Source organism: Festucalex cinctus, chromosome 8, assembly GCF_051991245.1.
Source record: "Festucalex cinctus isolate MCC-2025b chromosome 8, RoL_Fcin_1.0, whole genome shotgun sequence".
NCBI lineage: Eukaryota > Metazoa > Chordata > Actinopteri > Syngnathiformes > Syngnathidae > Festucalex > Festucalex cinctus.
In genome coordinates, this window is record NC_135418.1 from 25,105,805 (window position 1) to 25,128,087 (window position 22,283).

The 22,283-nt window shown below is 42.3% G+C and overlaps 1 protein-coding gene across 4 annotated transcripts in view; it reads right to left on the bottom strand.

The window, feature by feature from the left end:
- The window catches only part of ephb2b (eph receptor B2b), a 135,146-nt gene that overhangs the window by 76,388 nt on the left and 36,475 nt on the right, over nt 1-22,283 (bottom strand). For all 4 annotated transcript variants that reach the window (XM_077528828.1, XM_077528826.1, XM_077528827.1 and 1 more), the window contains exon 2: nt 10,092-10,171. In XM_077528828.1, the coding sequence (XP_077384954.1) occupies nt 10,092-10,171 (80 nt within the window). The remainder of the gene's footprint in view (nt 1-10,091; nt 10,172-22,283) is intronic.

Here is a 22,283-nt window from a genome sequence, read left to right on the forward strand (position 1 = left end):
TTGTTCCTGAGAAACAGACATACAATGAAGGTTAGTAATGAGATATAAATGTTTATTGAGATTTGTTTTTCCATGTATGTCCCCTTTTGGATAATTAAACATGCCCTCGGTCAAAGTCACCCATGAAAACGTGTGCCCTAGTGCTTATGAAAACATCTTAACAGGAGGAATAATAATACAAAATAATGTTCACTGGGACCTTGTTTCATTTCTGAGACTTTTAGGATAATTAAACAGGGTTAAATTCAGGCACTAATATCAATGTAAACCAACACAAAAGGGTTAATAATGAACAAAAAAACAAACAAACAAAAACTGTGCATTATTATGACTGTTTTAGTTAGTGACAATTCAGGATTACCACCATGACCCGGGTCAGATTGACGCAGGAATATTACTGCTGATATTGAGTAACGAATGTTAAAAGGAGGGTGAAAAAAGGGGATTTTGTTTTTCCCCCATGATGGCGTGCAGATGAAACAATTCGGCGCTCTACCGTCAGCCAGTATTAATGTTTACCAATGCTTTAATTGGAGAAACTATTCTCATACTGTAATTCGTCCCGGAGACTCTGAACTTGAAGTCACTGTGCTTTACATCACAGTCGGTGGGGGGAAATGGGTCAGACGTGCCCACAATCAACATTCATAGTACACATTGTATTTATTTATTATTTAGTGTCTCATCAGTTCTGAAAATTAGAACGAAGGAAGATGGCTGTAAAAAGAAAAAAAAAAACACTGTATATATATTTATAGACGTTTAAGTCCATGTTTCTGGCCTGATGTGACACTCAGCTCGCTGCGGGCGACATCGCATCCGACATTGTTGCGCCTTTTGTATCTAAATGGAGCACATACTGTAATGGCTTACTGGCACGGTGAAAAGCTTCTTTTCACTTCAGGCAAATCCCGAGAAACATCAATCACAGCCAGAGCAACGGATAGAATATTCCACCGGGCCACCATATGAAGACTTATCGAATTCACCCGGAGTCTGGTCTGCATTTTCCACTCAAAAGTGAGACCTTTCTCTCTTTTCCTGCCTGTTTGTTTCTATGTACAGGCTACAGATGTCTTCAGGCTCCCTTGGCCGCGGATCAAGGGCATCAACTTTAAACGCCATGCGCCGGCACAGCCAAAAAAGGTCACAACCTTGACCTCGACATCTTAGCCCGAAAAGAAGACGAAAAGAGAGGGGGGGGAAAAAAAAAAAAAAAGTGTTTCTAAACCCCAGAGAGCCGCTTTGCATCAGCTGCAGCCGCTCCACTTCACAGCTGATATAATCTCTCAAATTAGAGCCCACTTAGCAAGGACTCTGACACATTTTGACGGCGGCCGGGGAGGGGAAAGTCAGCCCCCTTTTGGTTACAAAAACTGGCATTCCATCAAACACTCTCCGTCTAATTAGAACGGCTCAAATTCTTTATTCCCATGTCCTAATTAATCACCGTTGAGTGTGATGCTTGGCTTGGCCCGGACCATTTCCAGGGCAAAAAAACTTAACAAAGGGAAGGGACACATGCGGCCAGGGATAATACAAATACTGACATGGACAAACTTGTTTCGCCAGATCTGAAAACTTTCAATCCTTTTTCTGACAGGGAACATACTTGGTAACTTGGGTGGTCAACACAGATCCTGAAAATCTCTCTTTTAAGGTAATATTGTAGACTCACATGAGTCAGACAGAAAAATAAACAGAAAAATATAATCATATGAGCGATTCCTATTATCATGTTATTTGTTTGTTTGGTTTTTATATGTAAATAGATATAAGGTCAGCATGATGGACTGGTAGTTAACTAGTTTAATATGCATGTTAGTCAAATAACTACTAATGATTATTGTAATAATTGATTACTCTCTCTCTTTTTTTAAAAAAATTATTATTAAAGGATGAATCGGATTAAAAAAAAAAAAAAGAAGTGGTTTACGTCATTCATATTGGACAAACCGGACTGAATTTTATTTTTATTTGTATTTTATTTTTTTTTTTTATATGTTTTTTTGTCACGTGTTACCTGCGCATTAGGTTTTTGTTTCCACCTGTTCTTGTCAGTCGACCAATCAGCAATCTCAACTACTCATATCATGTTTAGGTGTTGTTTGTTTTCTCATCTCTTTACATTTACAAGTCGTTTCATGGTCTCTTTCTGTCTTTGATGGTTCACTGTTAATATTTGTTTTATTTACTCTTGATTCTGTTATTTTCAACCTTGTTTCTGGATTTTGTTAATTTAGTTTGATTCATCCGAGTACCTTGTTTACCATTTTGTTCTTATGAAATTAAATTGCTTTTTGAATTTACTTCCGCTCCATGGTCTTGCTTTCCTGCATTTGGGTCCTCATTTTTGCCGACAGTGCCACAAAAATCCTTAATTCCCAACAGGTACCACAGATAGTACCATAGTTCTGGGCTTGACTTCTTGAGACAGTTTTGTGTTGATAAACGTGTCTACCAGTTTAGTAAATTGGGTTAAGGTGCTGAATTTTAAAGTTATGTTATTGGAATTTTTTGTTTTAGCGCAAGTCCAATGACGATAACTAAAATTCTTCTGTAGTGTATAGGGTTGAAATTTGGTTAGCAAGTGGACAAACTGTAGAATAAGTTTCTTTGGAGGGCTCTAAAATGGTTGCTTCAAACCAAAATGGCGGATTATGACTTTTTGTGCATGGCTTCTTGAGGCTTTTTTGTGCGTTTAGTCATCATAGATGTCTCCACCAACTTCCATGTTGCTGAGAGAACCTGGATTAGCGGGCAGATTTATTTATTTATTTATTTTTAACCCAAGCAACTACAAATTTTCACCAAAGTGAAAACGGCTGCAAAGTTTGTTGAGTTTTGGAGTGTGGCAATACTGTCAAAATTCATTTAGCAAAATCCCTTGATTCCAATCAGGATGTGACAGGATAGAGAAATGCTGGCAACTTTTGACTTTTTTTTTTTTTTTTTTTTTTTTTCCCAAGCACACATCATCATCGCAGGTCATGAGCAGCCATTGACCTTCCCACTTTCTGACGAGCGGCGGGGAAGCCGAGGGCCAATTAAACAAGAGCGGACCATCTGCAGCTCACAGGACGTTTGTAGTTGGACACAAACTAATACAGAGACAGGTGGGGGCTACTGGCGAGAAGCGCTGGTGGTCATGCGGGAGGGGGAATGGTTAGGTTTAAAAAAAAAAAAAAAAAAAAAGTCCCCAAACAAAATGTGTTGTGATGGAGGGGCCCCTTTTTGTTCTGTCACAGCCCCTTTGGCCCCCTTTCATCACGGCCAGTGGAGGGAAGCAAATGGGGCATAATAAGAGCCTAACGATCAAGCGCCGAGTGTGAAATTAGAAGAAACGTCTTCATTTTCACAGCTTTTGGCTGGGGAGTGCTGCGAGAGGGTGGTCATGTGTTTTAAGCAGCCGAGGTGGAGGTAACGGCGGTGCTGCATGTCGCCAGGCGTTAGTCTGAGCCCTCGAGGTCCTCACGTGAGGAAGGAAGTAGAAATTGCCTTATGCTTGCGACAATGCTTGTTTTTTTTGTTTTTTGTTTTATACCTTATTCCTGATTGTGACCAAGTATTACTACAACCGGCTGTTTATATGTCAGTTTAAAATTGTAAGTGATAATATTGTGTCAAATGGTGGATGCGCGTTTGTTCTAAGACAGTAATCATCTTCTTGTATTAGTTTTTTTCCACATAAAAACATACATAAAAGACAAATCCATTTTTTTTCATACCAATGTGGACGTATTCTATAACTTACTTGATAGTAATTTCGTCGGGAAAAGGCGGGACATTCTGTTCAATAATTCGAGCTGATTGGACGATGCGACATTCTACACGTTTGTTTTAACCAATCATGGACACGGGTGAAATTGTCATCTCCGATTATGTCGAAGGGGGGAAAAGCACGAACATCTTACCAGCTAGAAATGCACGAAGCGCCCCTCGCTGTTCAACATTCAACAAGGAAATGCTGAGTCATTCTGCGAGAACAGAATTAATTGCAGAGTCCCTTCGTCCATGTTAGGTTTGTTTGTTAGCTACGGCGTCGGCGCTAGCTTCCTAGTTTGGTCGCAGTTGCATGTCCCGCCCCTAAACACAATGTCGCTCTGTGATTGGTGTGAACCACCAGCGGTTCGGGAACGGCGGTTATCTGCGGGGGCGGTACACGATGTATTCGCCGGAGTTTGTGAACTCACCAATACCGCGAGAATTCATCTTGTGAGAGCAAGGTTAGTTATGAGTTATATGTTCACCAAATCCATGTTGATCAATGAAACTGGTGTCTGCGGAGCTGATTTCTCTTTTTAGCTCTGACAACTTTTCATAATTTAGCTTGAGCCAACTGTCTAGGATACTTGCTTCCAATTGGGGAACAATTGAGCGAATTCTCTATTTTGTAAAATGGTCAATTTCATGCTCCATTTCAAACATTGGTCCTTGAGACTTTTTCATGCATCCTGTTATGAAAGTCAGCATGACATCACATATCCACCCAATTTCATGTCAATCGGTAAAACGTGTATCATGAGAAATTTTTTTTTTTTTAAATAATTCTTTCTGAGGATACTCTGAATAATGATCAACTACAATCCTATGCTCTGCCCATATTGGCTGGCACCGGAAAATAAGCTTGGCAATTTATTGTCACCCATCTGTCTCGGGTACCTGCTTCCAATTGGGGCTCATTTGGGTGAATTCCCTACAAGGAGTTCGGTGGAGCCTTGGAATTCTTCCAAAATGTCTGCTTCAAACCAAAATGGCCGCTTCCTTGTACCATTTAGGACATATCCACTAAAGATGTTTTTGTGCATCCTGCTATGACGGAAACGTCCACCAAATTTCATGTCGTCATTTTCTCCAGGATTTTTTTGGGGAAAAAAAACGTGTTTTCACAAATAGTGAGCCATCTCCAAATGGTTATTCATTTGTCAGAAGAATAATATCCAGTATATCTCTCTACCATGTGCAGTGTCATGTCATCAACGCAGAAACGTCATCTATATTCTGGGCTGCAGACTCGAGGCCTCACTTTGGCACAACGTGTTCGTACATCTGCTTCTCGTCGATAAAAGAGTCGGGAAGCTGTGCAAATACTCTTCCGACACTATTTTTTTTTCTTTAATCCAAAAGTCGACCCGTTGGTGATTGCGTCGTCTTGGCGCCCGCACTGTGAATTTCAATGAAGCGACACACCACTCCGAGTGCCGCCGACGCTACATCATCACTGACAGATGTAAATCAATTATTCACGTTGCTCCATTTTCGGATGCAGTCTTTCCTCGGGGGGGATGACTCTCATTGCATCAATAACGCACACCTCTAAAGCAGTAATGAACTATTCGTCTTCTGTTTTCTCTCACACAGGCTGTCCCTTCAGCTATTATGTATCATTTGCGGTCAGTGCAAATAGTTTGTCGTTAACTTCCATCCATCCATCCATTTTCTTGACCGCTTATTCCTCACAAGGGTCGCGGGGGGTGCTGGAGCCTATCTTAGCTAGCTTTGGTACGCAGGAAGGGTACACCCTGAACTGGTTGCCAGCCAATCACAGGGCGCACAGAAACGAACAACCATCCACACGTACAAGCACACCTCGGGACAATTCGGAGCACCCAATTAACCTGCCATGCATGTTTTGGAATGTGGGAGGAGACCGGAGTACCCGGAGAAGACCCACGCAGGCACGGGGAGAACATGCAAACTCCACCCAGGAAGGACGGAGCCTGGACTCGAACCCGAGTCTTCAGAACTGGGAGGCGGACATGTTAACCAGTCAACCACCGTGCCGCCCGGTCGTTAACTTGCATTTGTTAAATGCAATGCATGAAATATTTTTGACACCGGTTGTCATGGACTTTAACAGTTTTCTTTACCAACACCGGGACACAGGATGGTCAACCGGAAAACCTCAATTACTACAAATTGTCGGGGGGGTGCATAACATGACTCCTTTAACATACATATCCGAACAACATTCCTCTGTATTTTTATCACGTCTCCCCCGTGAGACATTACGATTTACGGCGTTACAGTGCATTACGACAACGCTGTAATTAAAAGCAAATCCGAAGACATTAGCGCCCTGCAATCGTCGTTGACAGCACACATCGGCGCGGACAAGGGAGGAGAGTGGATCACAAGGTCAGAATTGACCTCGGTTTCTCTCATTTCTCCACTTAAGTCTGTGATGCTAGATTGCTCTTCACAAGAGGCGTGTCATGCAATCTGATGCTGAGTCTGCACAAGCAAGGTTGTTTTTGAAAAGTTACAAACATCAATCCACAAGCAAGTTATAGAAAATCGTAACTGCAATCCAGGAGTCCCCGATCGGAATACGCAGTTTGACAGAAGCTGGTTGACTCCTATGACAGCGCGGTGCGATAGTGGTTAGCTCTTAGATTCCGGTTCGACGCTCAGCTGAGTGTCAAGGAGGAGTGTGTTAAAATATGACCTCTATAAAAGGCCAAAAATAAGCCAATATTTTAATAGCAAATTAAAAATGGCAGACATCCTGCTGGGTTGAAGGTGTGACTAAAAGAGATTTTTTTATTAGGTCGTGGGTTGTTAGATAAGCGTCCTAATTTTAGTAGACCTCGGTCAAACATACAGCTGGGGCTGCTTCATTAAATTTTTAGGAGCTACTGAGCCATTTTATCTTTTTAAAAAATAGGTTACATTGTTAAAAATAAAACCAAAAAAAGGGTTGTTGTTTTTTTCCCCCCTCTGCATGTCACCCCATATCCGCCAAAGCAAAATTGCAAACTTTGTGCATACTTTATTCCTAAAACATTCTGTCTGTGCCGGTTAAGCCAGCATGGATATCAAGAACATGCCCACACCGCCTGGGGGCAAATTGTGCTTCATGTACATTTTCCACCGGTTGTCAGAGTGTTTGGGGTTAAGTTTGGCTGTCATTTTTTTTAGAATTAAAAGGAAGATTCATATGAGAAGAGCTGCGGGCGCCAGAAAAAAAAAAAAAAAAAAACACAGGAAGGAAAATTCCTATGTGACTAATTTGACATTCTAATGTATCGTAAAGCGGGAGTCGAATAACGCCAACTGACAGAACATTTCTGACTTCATTTTCTGCTCGTACGTGTTTGGCTTTCCATCGGGTCGCAAAGTATCTGGTGTCATGTCGGGAGGAATTTCATGATACTCGCAAATCCACCAGTTGAGCCCGTGGAACCCAGCATATGCGGTACAGTATGTGCACGTTGTGTGCGTTCGTGTGGCTGTTTCGCCACCTGTTGCACTGGGGCCTCAGGGTGACGAGTTTTGTGGATCATACTCACGAGCCATTTGTTTTTGCCATGAAATAACGGCTAGTGATAGACAGATGTTTTTTTTTTGTTTTTTTTTAAAGGGTTTTCTCTGACATTAAAGGTAATCAACTAAATGTTGTCCATCCATTTTCCTGACCGCTCATTCCTCACAAGGGTCGCGGGGAATGCTGGAGCCTATCTCAGCTGGCTTTGGGCAGTAGGCGGGGGACACCCTGGACTGGTTGCCAGCCAATCGCAGCACATGGGACCAACTCTTCCTCAATTTGATAGGAAAACCTTGAGAATTAAAGGCCCAGTCTGCCGGTTTCACTCAGGAAAATGCAATTTTTAAATACAGGATTTAAACAAACAAACTACTTCTCAGTCTACACATCTGGGCTTATGTTAACGTTTGGTGGTGATTTTGTCCTAAAACCCCCACCCCCCGAGCCCGTATTTTGCCATTTTATTATTTTTTTTCACTCACTCACTCACTCACTCACTCACTCACTCACAGAAGCTTACATGTGTGAATGAGTGAGTGAAAAAAAAAAAATCTGTGCGTGCATACGCAGCCGACAAATTCGCCCGGCCCCATTTGCGAGACACCAACCCCCGCTCTGCGATTGGCTGGAGGGGTGTAAACACTGTCTTTACACAGAAACGTCCCGCTGTTTACAAAACAAACACAAAACGGCAAAAAAACAGGCTGGGGGGGGGGGGGGTTAGGACAAAATCACCACCAAACGTTTACATAAGACCAGATGTGTAGACTGAGAAGTAGTTTGTTTAAATCCTGTATTTAAAAAGTGCATTTTCCTGAGTGAAACCAGCAGACTGGGCTTTTAAGGACCGGAAAAAGAACAATCTGATCTAATGATAAGAAGAAAAAAAAAACACTCAATCACCATCGATATTTTGTTATTATACGGAAGCATTTGTACAAAAATGGTCCAATAAAAACCCCTAAAAGATGTATAAATAAACCCTAAAAGATGGATAAATAAACGTCCCTGGCCACGACATGAGGAAATGCGGTCATGAAAATAACCGACAGACTCCGCTGATGGCAGGAGAAAAAGGAAGCCGTTACACCGCGTTGCTTGTCGGGATCAGCAGGAAGGCGACAGCAGGCGTTCACAGGATGGAGGAGATGAAGAACATCTTTTAAAGTTGTATCATGGAACCATCGAAGGCCAGCATCTCCAGCACGATGGGCTCTAATTCAAACCATCTTTATAACAAACCACAGAAGCGTAAATAACTGAGAAAAATTGGCGAAGGGTTTCGTGCTTTTTTGGGAGCGCTCCAGAAAATAAGTCGACATCTTCCCTCTTTTTTTTGGTCCCGTCCTAAGGAAGACGGAATCTCGTGGCGCAGAAACGAAGTGAGGCCGAGACGCTGGTTTTGGCGCGCCTGCACGCTCGGCATGTCTTGCATGTGGCCGCCAGGAATGCGGGAATCCTGGCAGCCTCGCTGGAAACGTTAAGCATCAAACGACGCCGTCGCCTCCGAAGCTTTGCGTCCGGGCGGCTGGCGCATAGGCAAACTATTTTGCTCTCAAGTCTGTGATGGTTCAATGGGTCACAGAGGGGATCATTAATGCAAAAACAAACCGCATAAACAAAACAAATAACTTAGAAGCTGCCAAACAGTTGTTTATCTTACAGCAAAGAGGGAAAAACATCAGCAACAATCAGCTGATTTTTATTTATTTTTTGGCCATTTTTTTTGGGGGGGGGGCGGGGGATGTTACAATGTCATTCACTGTGTCTCAATTTAATTTAATGTGTTTATATGTTTTAAAATTAAACTGACAATTAAAAAATCTGAAACAATCTTAATAATATCAGCCGAATAATCGGTTAGTTAATTTCATAGTTTTGAGATTAATTAATGATTCGGTTAAAAGAAAAAAAAAAGTTAATTTGTATCTATTTAATCAAAAATAGGAGTTATTATTTTAAATTGCATATAATCTTATCTTAAATTGACAGTGCAGAAAATGGTCAAACATACATTGATCATGATTCAACAACTGGTTTGTCCGTAAAAAAAAAAAAGTTAATTATTGCATGATTTAATAAGATCTCCATTTGATTAAAATCAAAGATAATCAATAGCGCTTTTATGGAGTATTGAAAAAGAGAATATTTACAGCTGAGAGGTTAAAATTTTGTGGATTGGGCGATATCAATTAAACGATGTCCTTAAACTATTCATCGATTAAGTGTTGCACTTCTAAATTCAAGCTGTCACTGTATTGCATTCCTGATTTCAGCCCTCATTAAGCAGGCAGTCTAAGCCTGAGTCTTTTTTTTTTTTTTTCTCGATGAAATCGTGATAATTCAAGTCAAGATAATCAAGGTATGACATTTTCATACCATTTCATCTTCTTAACATTGAAATAAATAATCAATTGTTGATTTTCAAATGCAGCGATGAAAAGACATTTCGTCAAAAGACCATCTCGAGTTAAGGCTGATCAAATTACAGATGATGATTAGCAATCAAAAATCAAAAACTTGACTTTGTGTCTATCTCTAATAGGTTTAGAAATGATGTGCAGTGCCCCACAAAACACCCACTGGGCTCTTCCTTTGGTGGTTTTCCGGGCTCATGGCTTCAACTTTGACCTCAGAGTGAGAAACCCAAACAGTGGTGCAGAGCAACAAGTGCATTTGTCATGGGGATTGAACAAACGTACACACGCATACAAAAAGCAGAGGCTGACCACACACGCATGCACACGCACACACACCCGCACGCGCACGCACGACTTTGACACTTTTGGCGAATGATGATGCAACTGCGGCCGACGTGACTCACGCTGTTGTCGCTGGATCCCGACACCGGATAGACGGTCCAGCCGAGCTCGGCTGTGGCTGTGGTGGAGTCCATGAGCGTCTCTGCGAAAAGACGGACAGACGGAGGTCAGGAAGACATGGATTTACGGCGACCGCCAGATTGCTAACTATCTATCTATGGTGCTGCACTCCATCCAGCTCGCAATTAAAATCATTCCGGATCATCCCCGGGTTGGACGCATGCACACTCACAACAATCAGGGTTGTTTTTGTTTGTTGTTTATTACTTTGGTGAGTCCACAAATTGATGACGTCAAGAACGGTATAAAAATGAATGTAAGAAGCCAGAGTGCATAAACAAGCAATGGAATACTGTAGTCCAAAAAGAGCACCAAATAGGATAGCCGTTAGCCAACGCGCATGGTTGCGCTGGCTAGCATTAGTGCTACTTGGCTACCAATAGTGCTAACTGCTAACTGTACACTGTTGTGCCTCATTAATGAATGAGAAAAGAGTTGTTTGTGACTGACCGATGAACCGGCGGGACTGAAACAGTTGAACTGAAGCAAATAAATGATTTTCAAAAGCCATTCCACCACTAGTGTGTAATGTGTGTGTGCAATTGAGTGTCAACTTGCTCGACCGAATGCTGATGACAGATGTAAACAAACACGCATGCAAATGGCCATTTATCGAGTCTGTGGGGGGAAAAAAACAATCATGTCCATTTATTCATCGAACAATAAGTCGATATAGTAATTATTGTGACTACAATGCAAAGAATTTATCCAACCCAAAATTTTGCAGTCACATAATCACGACATGTACATTTCGCATCGTTTGATTGTGTGACGGGCCGCTCCTCTCGCCAATTATTCATGATAACAGCCATCTTGCACAACAGAAAAAAAAAAAAAAATGAATGGAAATAATCCACAGTGAGGTCCACATCTTAATTGTTACATCGGTTTTATGCATGGAGTTATATGACCAGCTAATTATGATAAATAAACACTATGGTGACTCCAAATAATACAAAATTGAGAGGAGTGTGACAATATATCGATGTCGCAATAAATCGTGATACTTTATCTCCCGATAGATTATCGATACGTCTACGCAAGTATCGCGATATTTGTAGTTAATATACAGCCACTATAAGGGCTCCATTGTTCATTACTTATTGAGCAATTACGTGGCGGGCCACTAGGGGGAGCGCCTCATAAGAGTGGCGGAGAAATGGATGGAAGTCTTATTATTTTTTTAATTTATATTTTTCTATATATTTATATTATTTTTATTATTAAAATATATTTTATTTTATTATTATTTATTAATTATTTTTATATATTTTTATTTTTTATTTTATTCATTATTTATTTATATTAGTATTATTATTATTTTATTGGTTTTATCATAGATTATCGTGGATTTATTACCTGAGCAATATATCGATAATCGTGGTATCGTTAAATCGGGAGATAATCGTTATTGTGAGTCTTGTATCGCATACCGTATCGTATCGTGAGGTAGCCCGAGGTTCCCAGCCCTAATTGAGAGTAGTATGTTATAAATTCCAGTTATTTCACATTTGTACCTTTTCCCCACTATTTAATCCTAATTTGTATATTTTTATGCATTATTTATTTTCTCACAATTATGTCAAAGATGCCAAAAAATTAGCTGAGAAGCCTTGAATAGCCAAACATCTGGACAGCCATTTCCCCCATTGATTTGTGACAGTGGTGACATATTCACATACATTTCCACTTAAAATAACAGTAAAGAGCAAACGTTGACATTAGCGACTATGTGACCTTCACTGAAAAGTGATCTATTGCACACAAATGTCAATCATAGCAGCTTTGAAACATCCCAGACAGATGGGCAGTCCCGCCAGACGTTTGACTTTGTTGGGGGGTCTGGGGAGGAAAAATGGAAGAAAAAAAAAAAAAAACAAGCTGGTGAAACCAATCAGAGGCCAGCGTGCATGCTGCGGATTATGTGGTGAAAAGATACACCTCCAGTAATTGGGGTCAAAGCGAACATGCGTCGTGTCTGTCATGAGGTCCTCTGCGGCCCGCATTCCACCCGCTTGACCCGGCTGTCTGTCATCTGCCGACCATTCATGTTGTCACCTGCCCAACCCCCTGCAACCCCAACCAACCCTGACTCCGCTCTCGTCCGAGGCCTTCTGCCTCTTTCTCCACTTACTCCACTTGCAAACGCCTCTCCGGCTCCTTAATGAATGTGGCCTCTTGATTGGGCTTGTTTCATTCTATGCTGTGACCCCAAAATGCCAAAGAGGGATTATCAGACACTTGAACACATGTCAAGTCAAAGATGAGAGCAGTCTTATACCAGCAATCCACTTGTTGCCATTCCCACAACAGCGTAATAGTGTCGTATTGAACTGAAAAGAGCCAGATTGTCAAACGGAGTACTTTAGTGAGCAAAAAAAAACTAGATCATATTGGTTGAAATGACACTCCTTGAGTGTAACTTGGCAGCTTTACTCTCTTTAGGCTTTAAAAGTTGCCATCCAAAGACACGAATTTGGTGACTTGCTGATAAGGAAGCTGATGCATCTGCAAGGGAAAACACAACTGATAATTTTACTGCCTTTATGTCATTTGAGAATCAGATCTCAGCAAATTGCCACCCACTTGCTCTGAGCTGCTCTTTGTTGTCATGGTAACAAAAGCCAGACTTTGCGTTGGACAAATCCAAAATTTTGTTTGGCCATGTGTCCGCTGTATGCGCCTCATACACGGATCGGAACTCTAAATTGACACCTGTAGTCCAATGGGTTGGTGACGATGAAGTGCTGCCTCCATGGATGAAAATACAATTGCGATGCACTTGCATTCTGGATATGAAGACGTAGCTGGGAGGGAACTCAAGAGTCTCCATTTACGAAAATGATTGCTACAAGTGTTATGAATAGCTCATAGCCTCACCCATTTGTCTGGGAACCTAAAAGCTCTTTTGCATAAGATAGGACCGCCCCTTCAAAACGGGTTCGGTGAATCTAAAACAGGGGGCAAAAAGTGCTCTATATTTCTTCATCCATCCATTTTCTTGACCGCTTATTCCTCACAAGGGTTGCGGGGGGTGCTGGAGCCTATCCCAGTCGGCTTCGGGCAGTAGGCGGGGTACACCCTGAACTGGTTGCCAGCCAATCGCAGGGCACACAGAGACAAACAACCATCCACACTCACAAGCACACCGAGGGACAATCTGGAGCACCCAGTTAACCTGCCAGCATGTCTTTGGAATGTGGGAGGAGACCGGAGTACCCGGAGAAGACCCACGCAGACACGGGGAGAACATGCAAACTCCACCCAGGAAGGCCTGAGCCTGGACTCAAACCCAAGTCCTCAGTCCCCAGTCTTATTTCTTTATACTTTGGGTATTTTTGATAAAACCATGTCATAAAGCTGCCATTGAGACAACTGGAAACTGCTTTAAAAATAATTCTGTCTCCTTTAAGTGAGGGACAACAAACGGGTGAATCCGTCTATTTTCCAAACAAGCTGATTGACAAGCTTGGCAATCTTCGAATTCATACAGCTGCAGCTTGAAAGGAAAAGGCTCGGTCCGCCGCTCTCCACTCAAGGCTCTTCCGTCGACTTGTCGCATCCCAGCCACAATCGCGACGAGCATAATGGGCGAATTCACAGTTTTCACAAGTTGGAAATCCTATAATTAGACTGATGAGACTGCAATAGAGCAGCCATTGACGGCCTTTTGCGAGCGATGCCGAGCCAAGCAGGCAGTGTGGATGTTAGGCTGCAAAATGGTAATTATCCCTCATAAGCATGAGAATAATTAGTGGAGGAGCAGTGCGGATAATGAACCCCCTCTGTGGCGGTTTAGGGTGACGGAGTGGTGGTGGGAAAGGTTTCCCTTGAGATTATTAGCACAAACAGTTAACACCAATTTGTTCTATTCGCCTTTTTTGTCCCAATTTTGAACCGTCTCACTTAATAGCAGTGATCCATTTTGTCCATTTATTGGAGAATTTATTGCTAGCAGTTCGCACATTTTCATTTCAAGTTTCACAAAACCTGGCCCAAAAGATTGGTAGTTTGATATTTTGAGTTTGGTTCCCTTTATATACCCAATGTGGACCAAAAGTGTGACCTTGAAACCAAGCTACGCAGTGAACCGTGATTTTTGGCTCACCATTTCACCACTAAGTAGTACACTTGAGCAGCGATGGGAACTCGAGTCATTGTGTCTTGGATGCCGGCTTGGAGTCAAAGTTTTGATGACATGACTTGTCGAAAAATAGAACACTTGAGATTTGACTTGGATTTGACCGCTAATGCTTGACTTGAGGCATGATGATGTTATTCATGCATAAAGGCCAGATCAATTTCCCAATATCATTTGACCTTTTAAGTCCTCTCCCATTATGAAGTCAGATATTACAAGTACGACTGCATTAATAAGCTGACTGTGACTTGAGTGTCGACTTGAGATAATCATTGACTTGAATTGACTGGACCAAGACAAAATTATTTGGGACTTGCTTGATATTTGAAAACTGGAGACTTACGAGTTTCGTGTGTGTGATAAATTGAAGAGTCCCAAAGTAACGAACATGTGCTGCAGTCCTAAACGGTACCTAAAGGGTAAAACTAGCATAGCAGAGAATCGTCTGTTGGGTGCAACACCAGGAACTGAAAAAAGCCAAAGTTGCCTGTCCTGAATTCGCCCATGATCAGGGTTAGCCAGTCTAAACAGTGCGGAGGCGAACGTAAACGTGGCATTACTGCTGCATCTCGGCATCTAACAGCAAAAAGAGTCTGCGTTTTCCCAACCTCTTGCCTTTTACACCCCATTGTTGGCTGCCAGCTCATTGCCCCCCCCCCGTGGAGCCCAGCGACACATCGGTCCTGTCAGCTTCTGCCTCTGCCTGAGCTCTCCAGCTGCGGAGGAGCATGTTGGCCCTTCATCGAGAGCAGGTCTTGGATGCTCAGAGGCTTAAGGGAGATGTATTTTTCTCTACAATTTTAAACAGTTTTCATCAAAATAGAACACGGATCAAGATTTGTTGCATACTTTTTACGCAGTGTTGTCTCAGATACACGGAGAGATGGAGGGATGGATTCCGATGATAGATAGATGGCTGGGTCGACGTATGCAACAGGGATGCAACGATATCCAAATGTCACATGAACCTCACGATCCGATAATTATCACGATATTGCGGGAAGGTTGGCGATGTTATAAGAAAGTTAACAATACTGTATATAGCAATCTCTGAGTTTTCTGTCAAATCCAAGCCAATTATGTTCAACGCTCTCCACCATCTTAAATTACTCTGTAAACGGTGAAAAGTTACAGATGAGCTGCTTTTAATATCGTAACATGACGACGACGATATGGTGGCAATTATAAAATTGCGATATCGCTGTCAGTGTTTCCCCCAATGATTTAGAATCTTGGCGTCGCCCAAGGCTAAGCCCCACCCGTATATAGTAGTTGGTGAATGTTGCCAATCGTAATCACTGGATGACGTCGTTTGTTAATTCAGCATACCCCTTCCCTTCCATCACCCCAATCATCAGATATGTTTCAGCTCTTGTTGTTCGTCGATTATTTTGTCTGATTTTGTTTCCCAACAGGCTTATCAAGCTTTCTAGGGTAAAACCAGGCCGTTAGCTTTACGTTACGTTAGCTAACTTTGACAACTTGGAACATAGCTAGTTCCCCATGAAGACAAAATAAAAGCGTATTTTCCATTCTGGAGGCAGCACTTCATCACCAAGCCACCAAATTAGACCTATCAATTACATAGGTGAAAACAAATATCCCCAAGGGGGAAAAAAAAAATCGATTAAAATTGCACCACAATGGAGTGGTTCAACATTGATCATCTCAGATCATCATCAGAACAGATTGTGACGGACCACAGAGATTGTTTTGCCAGTCCCACCATATGATTACTTATTCAGCGATTGTCCACCGTTGGATTTCTCTTCATGCATTCCAGAGAACACTGAACACAATCGCCGTTATTCTCCTGCTATGATTTATTGAAAAGGATTTTAGCGGTTGCAGCTTGACGTGAGGTTTGATGCCGTGCGGCCGCAACGCGGCGTAATGGATTTTCATCACACCGGTTGTTCCGGCAGACGACTCTGCCCCAACGCTGCCGCCGCCGTGCTCTCCACTCCAAAGACAAACCGCAGCCCCTCAACTTCCTGCTTGCCGCTGCTTAAGTGTCTTTACATCTTTTGTGCGGCAGTGAAGTGTTGCATAAAAGCGTTGAATAACCGCTCGGGCCCATGGGAAGATGGCCTCCGTGCTGGCGGTCAAAGGCGCTCACCAAACTTTGCGGCCTACAAAAGCTTGTTTTCATCTCTTCTTTCTCCCCCACCCTCCTGAAAATATGAAACATTCATGCACACGCGCTAATATATTCACAAGTGTTAACAATGCGAGTGTAAATAATTCAAGCGAGAATGTCATTTATATGTCCTTTTTCCTTTTATAAACCTGATGCCACGGACTTCTCGGGGGGTGGGGGGGTCATGAATATGCAATGAGAGCTGGGAGACTAAGCCCACCACGCTGCTGCTGAGAGCGCTTCTCTGCAACACCGCCATTCGCGTATCATTCGTTCATTCACATCGTTAAGGGGCAATGAAAAATCCAAAACTGATTTGATATATAAATGAATGAAGTCACAAGCTTGGTCATACTCAGTCATCACAATCAGTCAGCCATATATCATATCAGAAAAATGTGTTTAAAGTGATATCACGATTGGTTCATAAAGGGTAAGCAAGATATCCTTCATTGTTGTTTTTCTGTATGATCTGAAGTTTTGCACAACACTTTTTTTTTTTTCCCAGTGAGGAGTGAGGATGTGCATCCAATAAAAAATAAAAAATAATTTAAAAAAAAGCCACAGTGTTTTGAATGGGAGGGTACAGCTGACAATACACTTTCCCGGCACAAGTGTCCCAAACAAAACTGCAGAGCCTGCTCAGCTCATGTTCATTATACTATATTACATTGGAGAATATTTATTTTAGGCCAAATGGCATCAACCCATGTCGATGGGTCTTAAAGTACGAGTCTCTGTCAAAAATCAAAGATAAACCGATGTGGAGTGTTGGATGTCCACTGCACCGCATGAAATCTTTGGTGGGAGGCATATCTTCTGTCCAAAAGATTTATGATGACATGCATGTTCTTCTTTCCCAAAAAAGTCCTGTTTGTAGTTGAGAAGATGATGTCGGTACTTTGGGGAGCAATGAAGTCAACCGCAGAGCTCAGCCTCACCTCAGCGTGAGGGGATGCATTGTGGCGGCAAGGGAAAAAAACAGGGGCGGAAGCTGGCTCGTTGGTTTTGGCAGAGGATGGCGCGATGTGAAATATGGTTTAACACAAAAGCAAACAGGCAGAGAGTGGAGCTCTCTTCTGAGCGCCGACTGTTGACAGAATGATACAGCATGGCATCCCCCCAGGGTCCCCGAGCAGGATGTACACGAGTGAGCCGAACACTGTTATCAGTCAGTGAGACTTAAATTGTCAGCAAGACCTAAGGACTGGACGCAAACATGACTATTTGCCATGTGATTGAGAAAGTGTCTGGTCCTCCTTGATCATTGCGTTGTATTTCTCCAACAATGGAACAATCAAACTTAATTGTTTCAAAGTATATGGCGGTTCTAAAAAGTAATGGTCTGAAAACTGCTAATGTTTTCCCCATATGACCTGTTTTTTTTGTATTTCACAATTGTCAGTGCAACATTTGTAACCATCTACAAGAGGTTAGCGTGTATACAATTGATTAAATAAATACATAATGGACTCATAACAGAGGCAGATTTCTAGCTAACTAGCATAGCTAACATCAGTTCATTTCCTCCCTGTTGTTACTTCACAAAAAAAAAAAAAAAAAAAAAGCAGAGACAAACAGAGAATCGTCTATAGTTATTCTGAAAAAACAGCTACATTACAACTTTTTGGGGAGGGTGGAGGTGGACAGACAGCCCTGAATCCGACGAGAATAGATGCACCCCTTGCCCTGGGCAGCACAAGAATCACATCTCCACACTCAGAGCCAAAATTTGAGTCATCCAAAGTAAGCTGACAATCTTGAAAGCAGTGTTTGCTGGAGGATCATTAATGTGTTATTCTCACATCTCTGACCTTGACACGAGGCAAAGAAGTGAAGCAAACTATTTTTGTTTCTGAACTGAATTCATTCACTGAGGTGTTGTGAAGAGAAATGTTGTGTATTTTAGTTGTAAATGGTCGTATATATAAAAAAAAAATACTGAAAATAGAACATTTTTAAAACCATTGTTATTAGCAGAAGTCATCGTAGTTGCCACGGGTGTCACCTGCGGGGAAATGAGGATGTTGCAAACCCAAACTCATGCTGTAGCAGCAGCCCCACATTTTTTATTTTTTATTTTTTTTTAATAGTGTTGCAGGCCGTGTCAAATACAGTACCTGTGTGTGCCATGGGCCACTAATAATGGACGGCAGGGCTGCAAATGGCCCTGGGGTCGGAGTTGAATTGTCCATTGGTATAAATGTGCCTCGCGATTGGCAGGCAACCAGTCCCTGAAGAACCCTCTTTCTAGCGGCCAAAAGTCATCTGGGACAGGCTCCAGATTACCCCCAACCCTAATGACCTATGGAAAATGGATGACTGGATGGATGGATGACATCTGACTGTTGCCATCCTACATTGGATAGCATTCAAAATAAACAGGATCCCTGCTTTCTGAAGGAAGAATTTTGGAACCAAGACAGATGTGGAAATTTCAAAAATGTGAATGTTAAACCATCATGTGTGACAGTGAAATCAATAGGAAAGATTCAAACGATCATTCCATCCATATCCTATTCAATTTAGAGTCACCGTTAACCAATCATGCATGTTTTTGGAATGTGGAAGGAAGCGGGAGAACAAGCAAACTCCACGCAGGAAGGCCTGAGCCGAGATTTGAACCCAAACCTCAGACTTGTATAAGGCAGACATGCTAACCACTATTCCAGTGTACTGCACCCAACTGAACTTCCTGATACAAATATAATTAAGCCATATGCGCCATTAGTCCAAGGATGTGTCAAGGAAACCTGCCAACTAGTGTCACGTCAATCATCTGAAAATTTACCTTGACGTTCCATACATCGTTGATGGCAACTGGCCCTGAAAATTAGTCATTCCTGAGCGACAGACACCATATTTCACGGAAGACAAATTTGGCAATAAAACAAAGAGTGGGATGAGTCATCCGGGCAGTCATTAGCCGTGTGAAAGAAACCTGGCATATCACAAAGAAGGTCTGAAGATTTATACGTACACATTCCTTATGTCCCCAAATCCCAATCTCCCCAGTCCTGTTTAACACATTAGTAGTGCATGTTAAAATCCCACAGTGGAAAATTCTAATAAATCCTACAAGCAGCACGTGAATATTTGAAAAGCACCGTTTGAATGACGTTAATGTATTCATAAGCAATGCGACGATCTCGTGCCTTGGGAATACTTTGCATCCAAAATGACACTGGTGCTAATCGCCTTGATGGAAAACAATCAGTGCCATCCTGCCACGCCTTGCCTACAAGCCATTAGTTAAAAGTGCAATAATTAGAAATGTACATGGCTCATGGAAGACTGACACGCTTCCTTATCCCCCCTCGCTGCACTATTCACTCTCTACCATTTCTATCTTTTTCATTTCCTCTGCCTCTATCACTTACCGACACCCAACCACCCTCCACCCCCCCCCCCCCCCCCCCCCGCCCCCCCCCCCCCCCCTCCATGGCTGTTGTGCTGTGCAGGTAATAACGTTACTACAAGCCCTGCAGGAGCACTACTGACCAGCATTCGTCATTTAACACATTTCAAGCTGAATATATATAATCTGATGGTTGCGTGAGAGCAATGGGACCCAATTCCCATTTCCAGCATTGCTTGGTAATTAAGGGCGAATGTGGGGGAATCACAATAAAAAAAAAAATATTCCAAGTTAAATAACAATGATAATAATAGTACAGCAATTCACTGCATATCAGCGGTACACCATTTACAATTTCATGAAGTGCTGCCTCCACGAGTAAAAAGACAATCGATCTTCAGATCTCTACAGATATTGTTTCTTCCTTCACACGCTGAGATAGTTGTAATCGCCGGCCTCGTTGTGACCTCCTAGCTCCGACCTTAGTTGTCACGGTAATGAAAGCCGTACTCGGCAATGGCCCACCGATAAAGGGGAAGGGACGAGCAGTAGCTTGTTTCTTTGAGCCAGAACCGCCCCCTCAAAATGGCTAATATCAGCGAGGACGGGTAATCCCTGATCTTTGGGCTATTTTGATGAAAACAATATGCCATTAAAAATACCGGGGAACTGTTTTAAATTGTAGAAGTCAAATGCACAATTTGTCTTCTTTTAAAACAAAAATATGCAGTGTAATGCTTGAGGCTGAGCTGGAGTTTCAAGTTAAGGTTGGGTTCTCAAAAGTTAGGTTACAAATGAGGTTTGGCTTAGGGTGTAAAATAAGTGGTTTCCCCCCAGGGTTCTAAAGTGGGGTTTAAGGGTTTATAATTAGATTTCAAATTAGGGTCCGAATTTTCAACGAGGGTTAGAATTTTGAATTCTGGTTTAAAGCTAAAGTTAGGGTTTTGAACTAGCGTTTTAAGCCTATGTTAAGGTTTGAAATTAACTTTTCAAGTTAGGGATGGGGTTTCAAAGTTGTCAAAGAAAAAACAATAGAAGAAAGACACCTGGGAACCATTTTAAAATGCGGTGGAAAAAAGTATAATACAGTATATCTCCAATAAAGCAACGTTTTTTTTTTTAACTTTACAATGTTTGTGCCGATTCTCAGTCGTCGAGTTCACGGCATTCCACAAAAGTTGAACAGAAGGCAACGTGACAAATCCTCGGTTGCTGAACACGTTTCACCTTAAAATCTAAGGATGTTCTTCAGTTCGGAGACATTGTCACTTTTTGTGGCTCGCTTTGTACAATCTTGATCAAGCCAACTGTGAAGTGATAAAGGAGGCCGTGTCTCGTCTCTCTCAAAGCGCTGACTTTAGTTTGACTTTAGCTACAAATGAAAGCATGTTTACAGTAGTTGGCGTGTGTATGTGTGTGTGTGTGGATGGTTCTGGCATCTCCTCTTTTTATGGAGTCAATCTAGCTGTCCTTGTCTTGCAGATAAAAGGATCCCCTCCACCACCACTATCTGATACCTGGGTGAGCAGCTTTGGCCCGCAGATCACATGCCAAGTCAAGCCATTAAAAATTGGACAAACACTTCCAGTTTATGAGCCATTCTACATGCGTTTAAAGAGCTCTTTGCCCTCTTCAAAGATCCTTTAAAAGCTGCTGTAAATTCCTGTGCCCCAGCCCTGAGTTCTTATCTTGTTTTAGGTTGAACTGTTAACCCGCGAGGTCAAAAGACATGTCCTGAATCAAACAGGGTGATACCGTAACGCCCACATGCATTTAAGGTCAAGGCTGTTTGGCGTCTGGTTTGGTTATGAGGGTTTTTCGCTCGTGAGCCTGGCTACAATCTGTCATCGCGCAAATATTTGTGGATTTGATGTTTTGACGACAAGTCGGCATCACTTAACTGCGCACGTTGGGACAATCAGATGGAAGCAATCTAAACATTGTTCTGCAGCACTGCCGCCGCATCCCATCCAGTCGTCGCCTGCCAGACTGCAAATATTTACAAAACGGAACGAGGCGCTTCCGCGAGATGAAGAAAATTGACGATATTGAGAGCTAAAGCTTCATGAGCTTATGTTTAAATTAGACCGCGTTGCATTGAAACCCTCCGAAGCACTCCGGCTCGCTACGGCAAATGACAACTGACAGCAGCGGCAGCGTGTTCCCAGACACTTAACATGCGATGTTTCCCATCATCCACTGAGTTGTTTGTTTCTGAAATACAAGCGGAGCATCCCCGAGTGATTGTGTAAATGTTTCACACCGCCTGTATTAATAAGAAGCCGCCGCTCGGAGCTAGACTGCGCAACTTTCTGTCGTGATTATGTGCAATCAGTGATGCAAACAAGCATCTTTGGCCACTTTGGTGAGCAAAGTGGCTGCTAAAATAATGTCAGGGAGTCTTAGAAGTGACGGGGTTTCAAGTTTGGTTGCGTTTGGGATGTCACACAAAGGCTAGGGTTTCAAATATATCTTCAAGCCAGGACCAGGCTCTA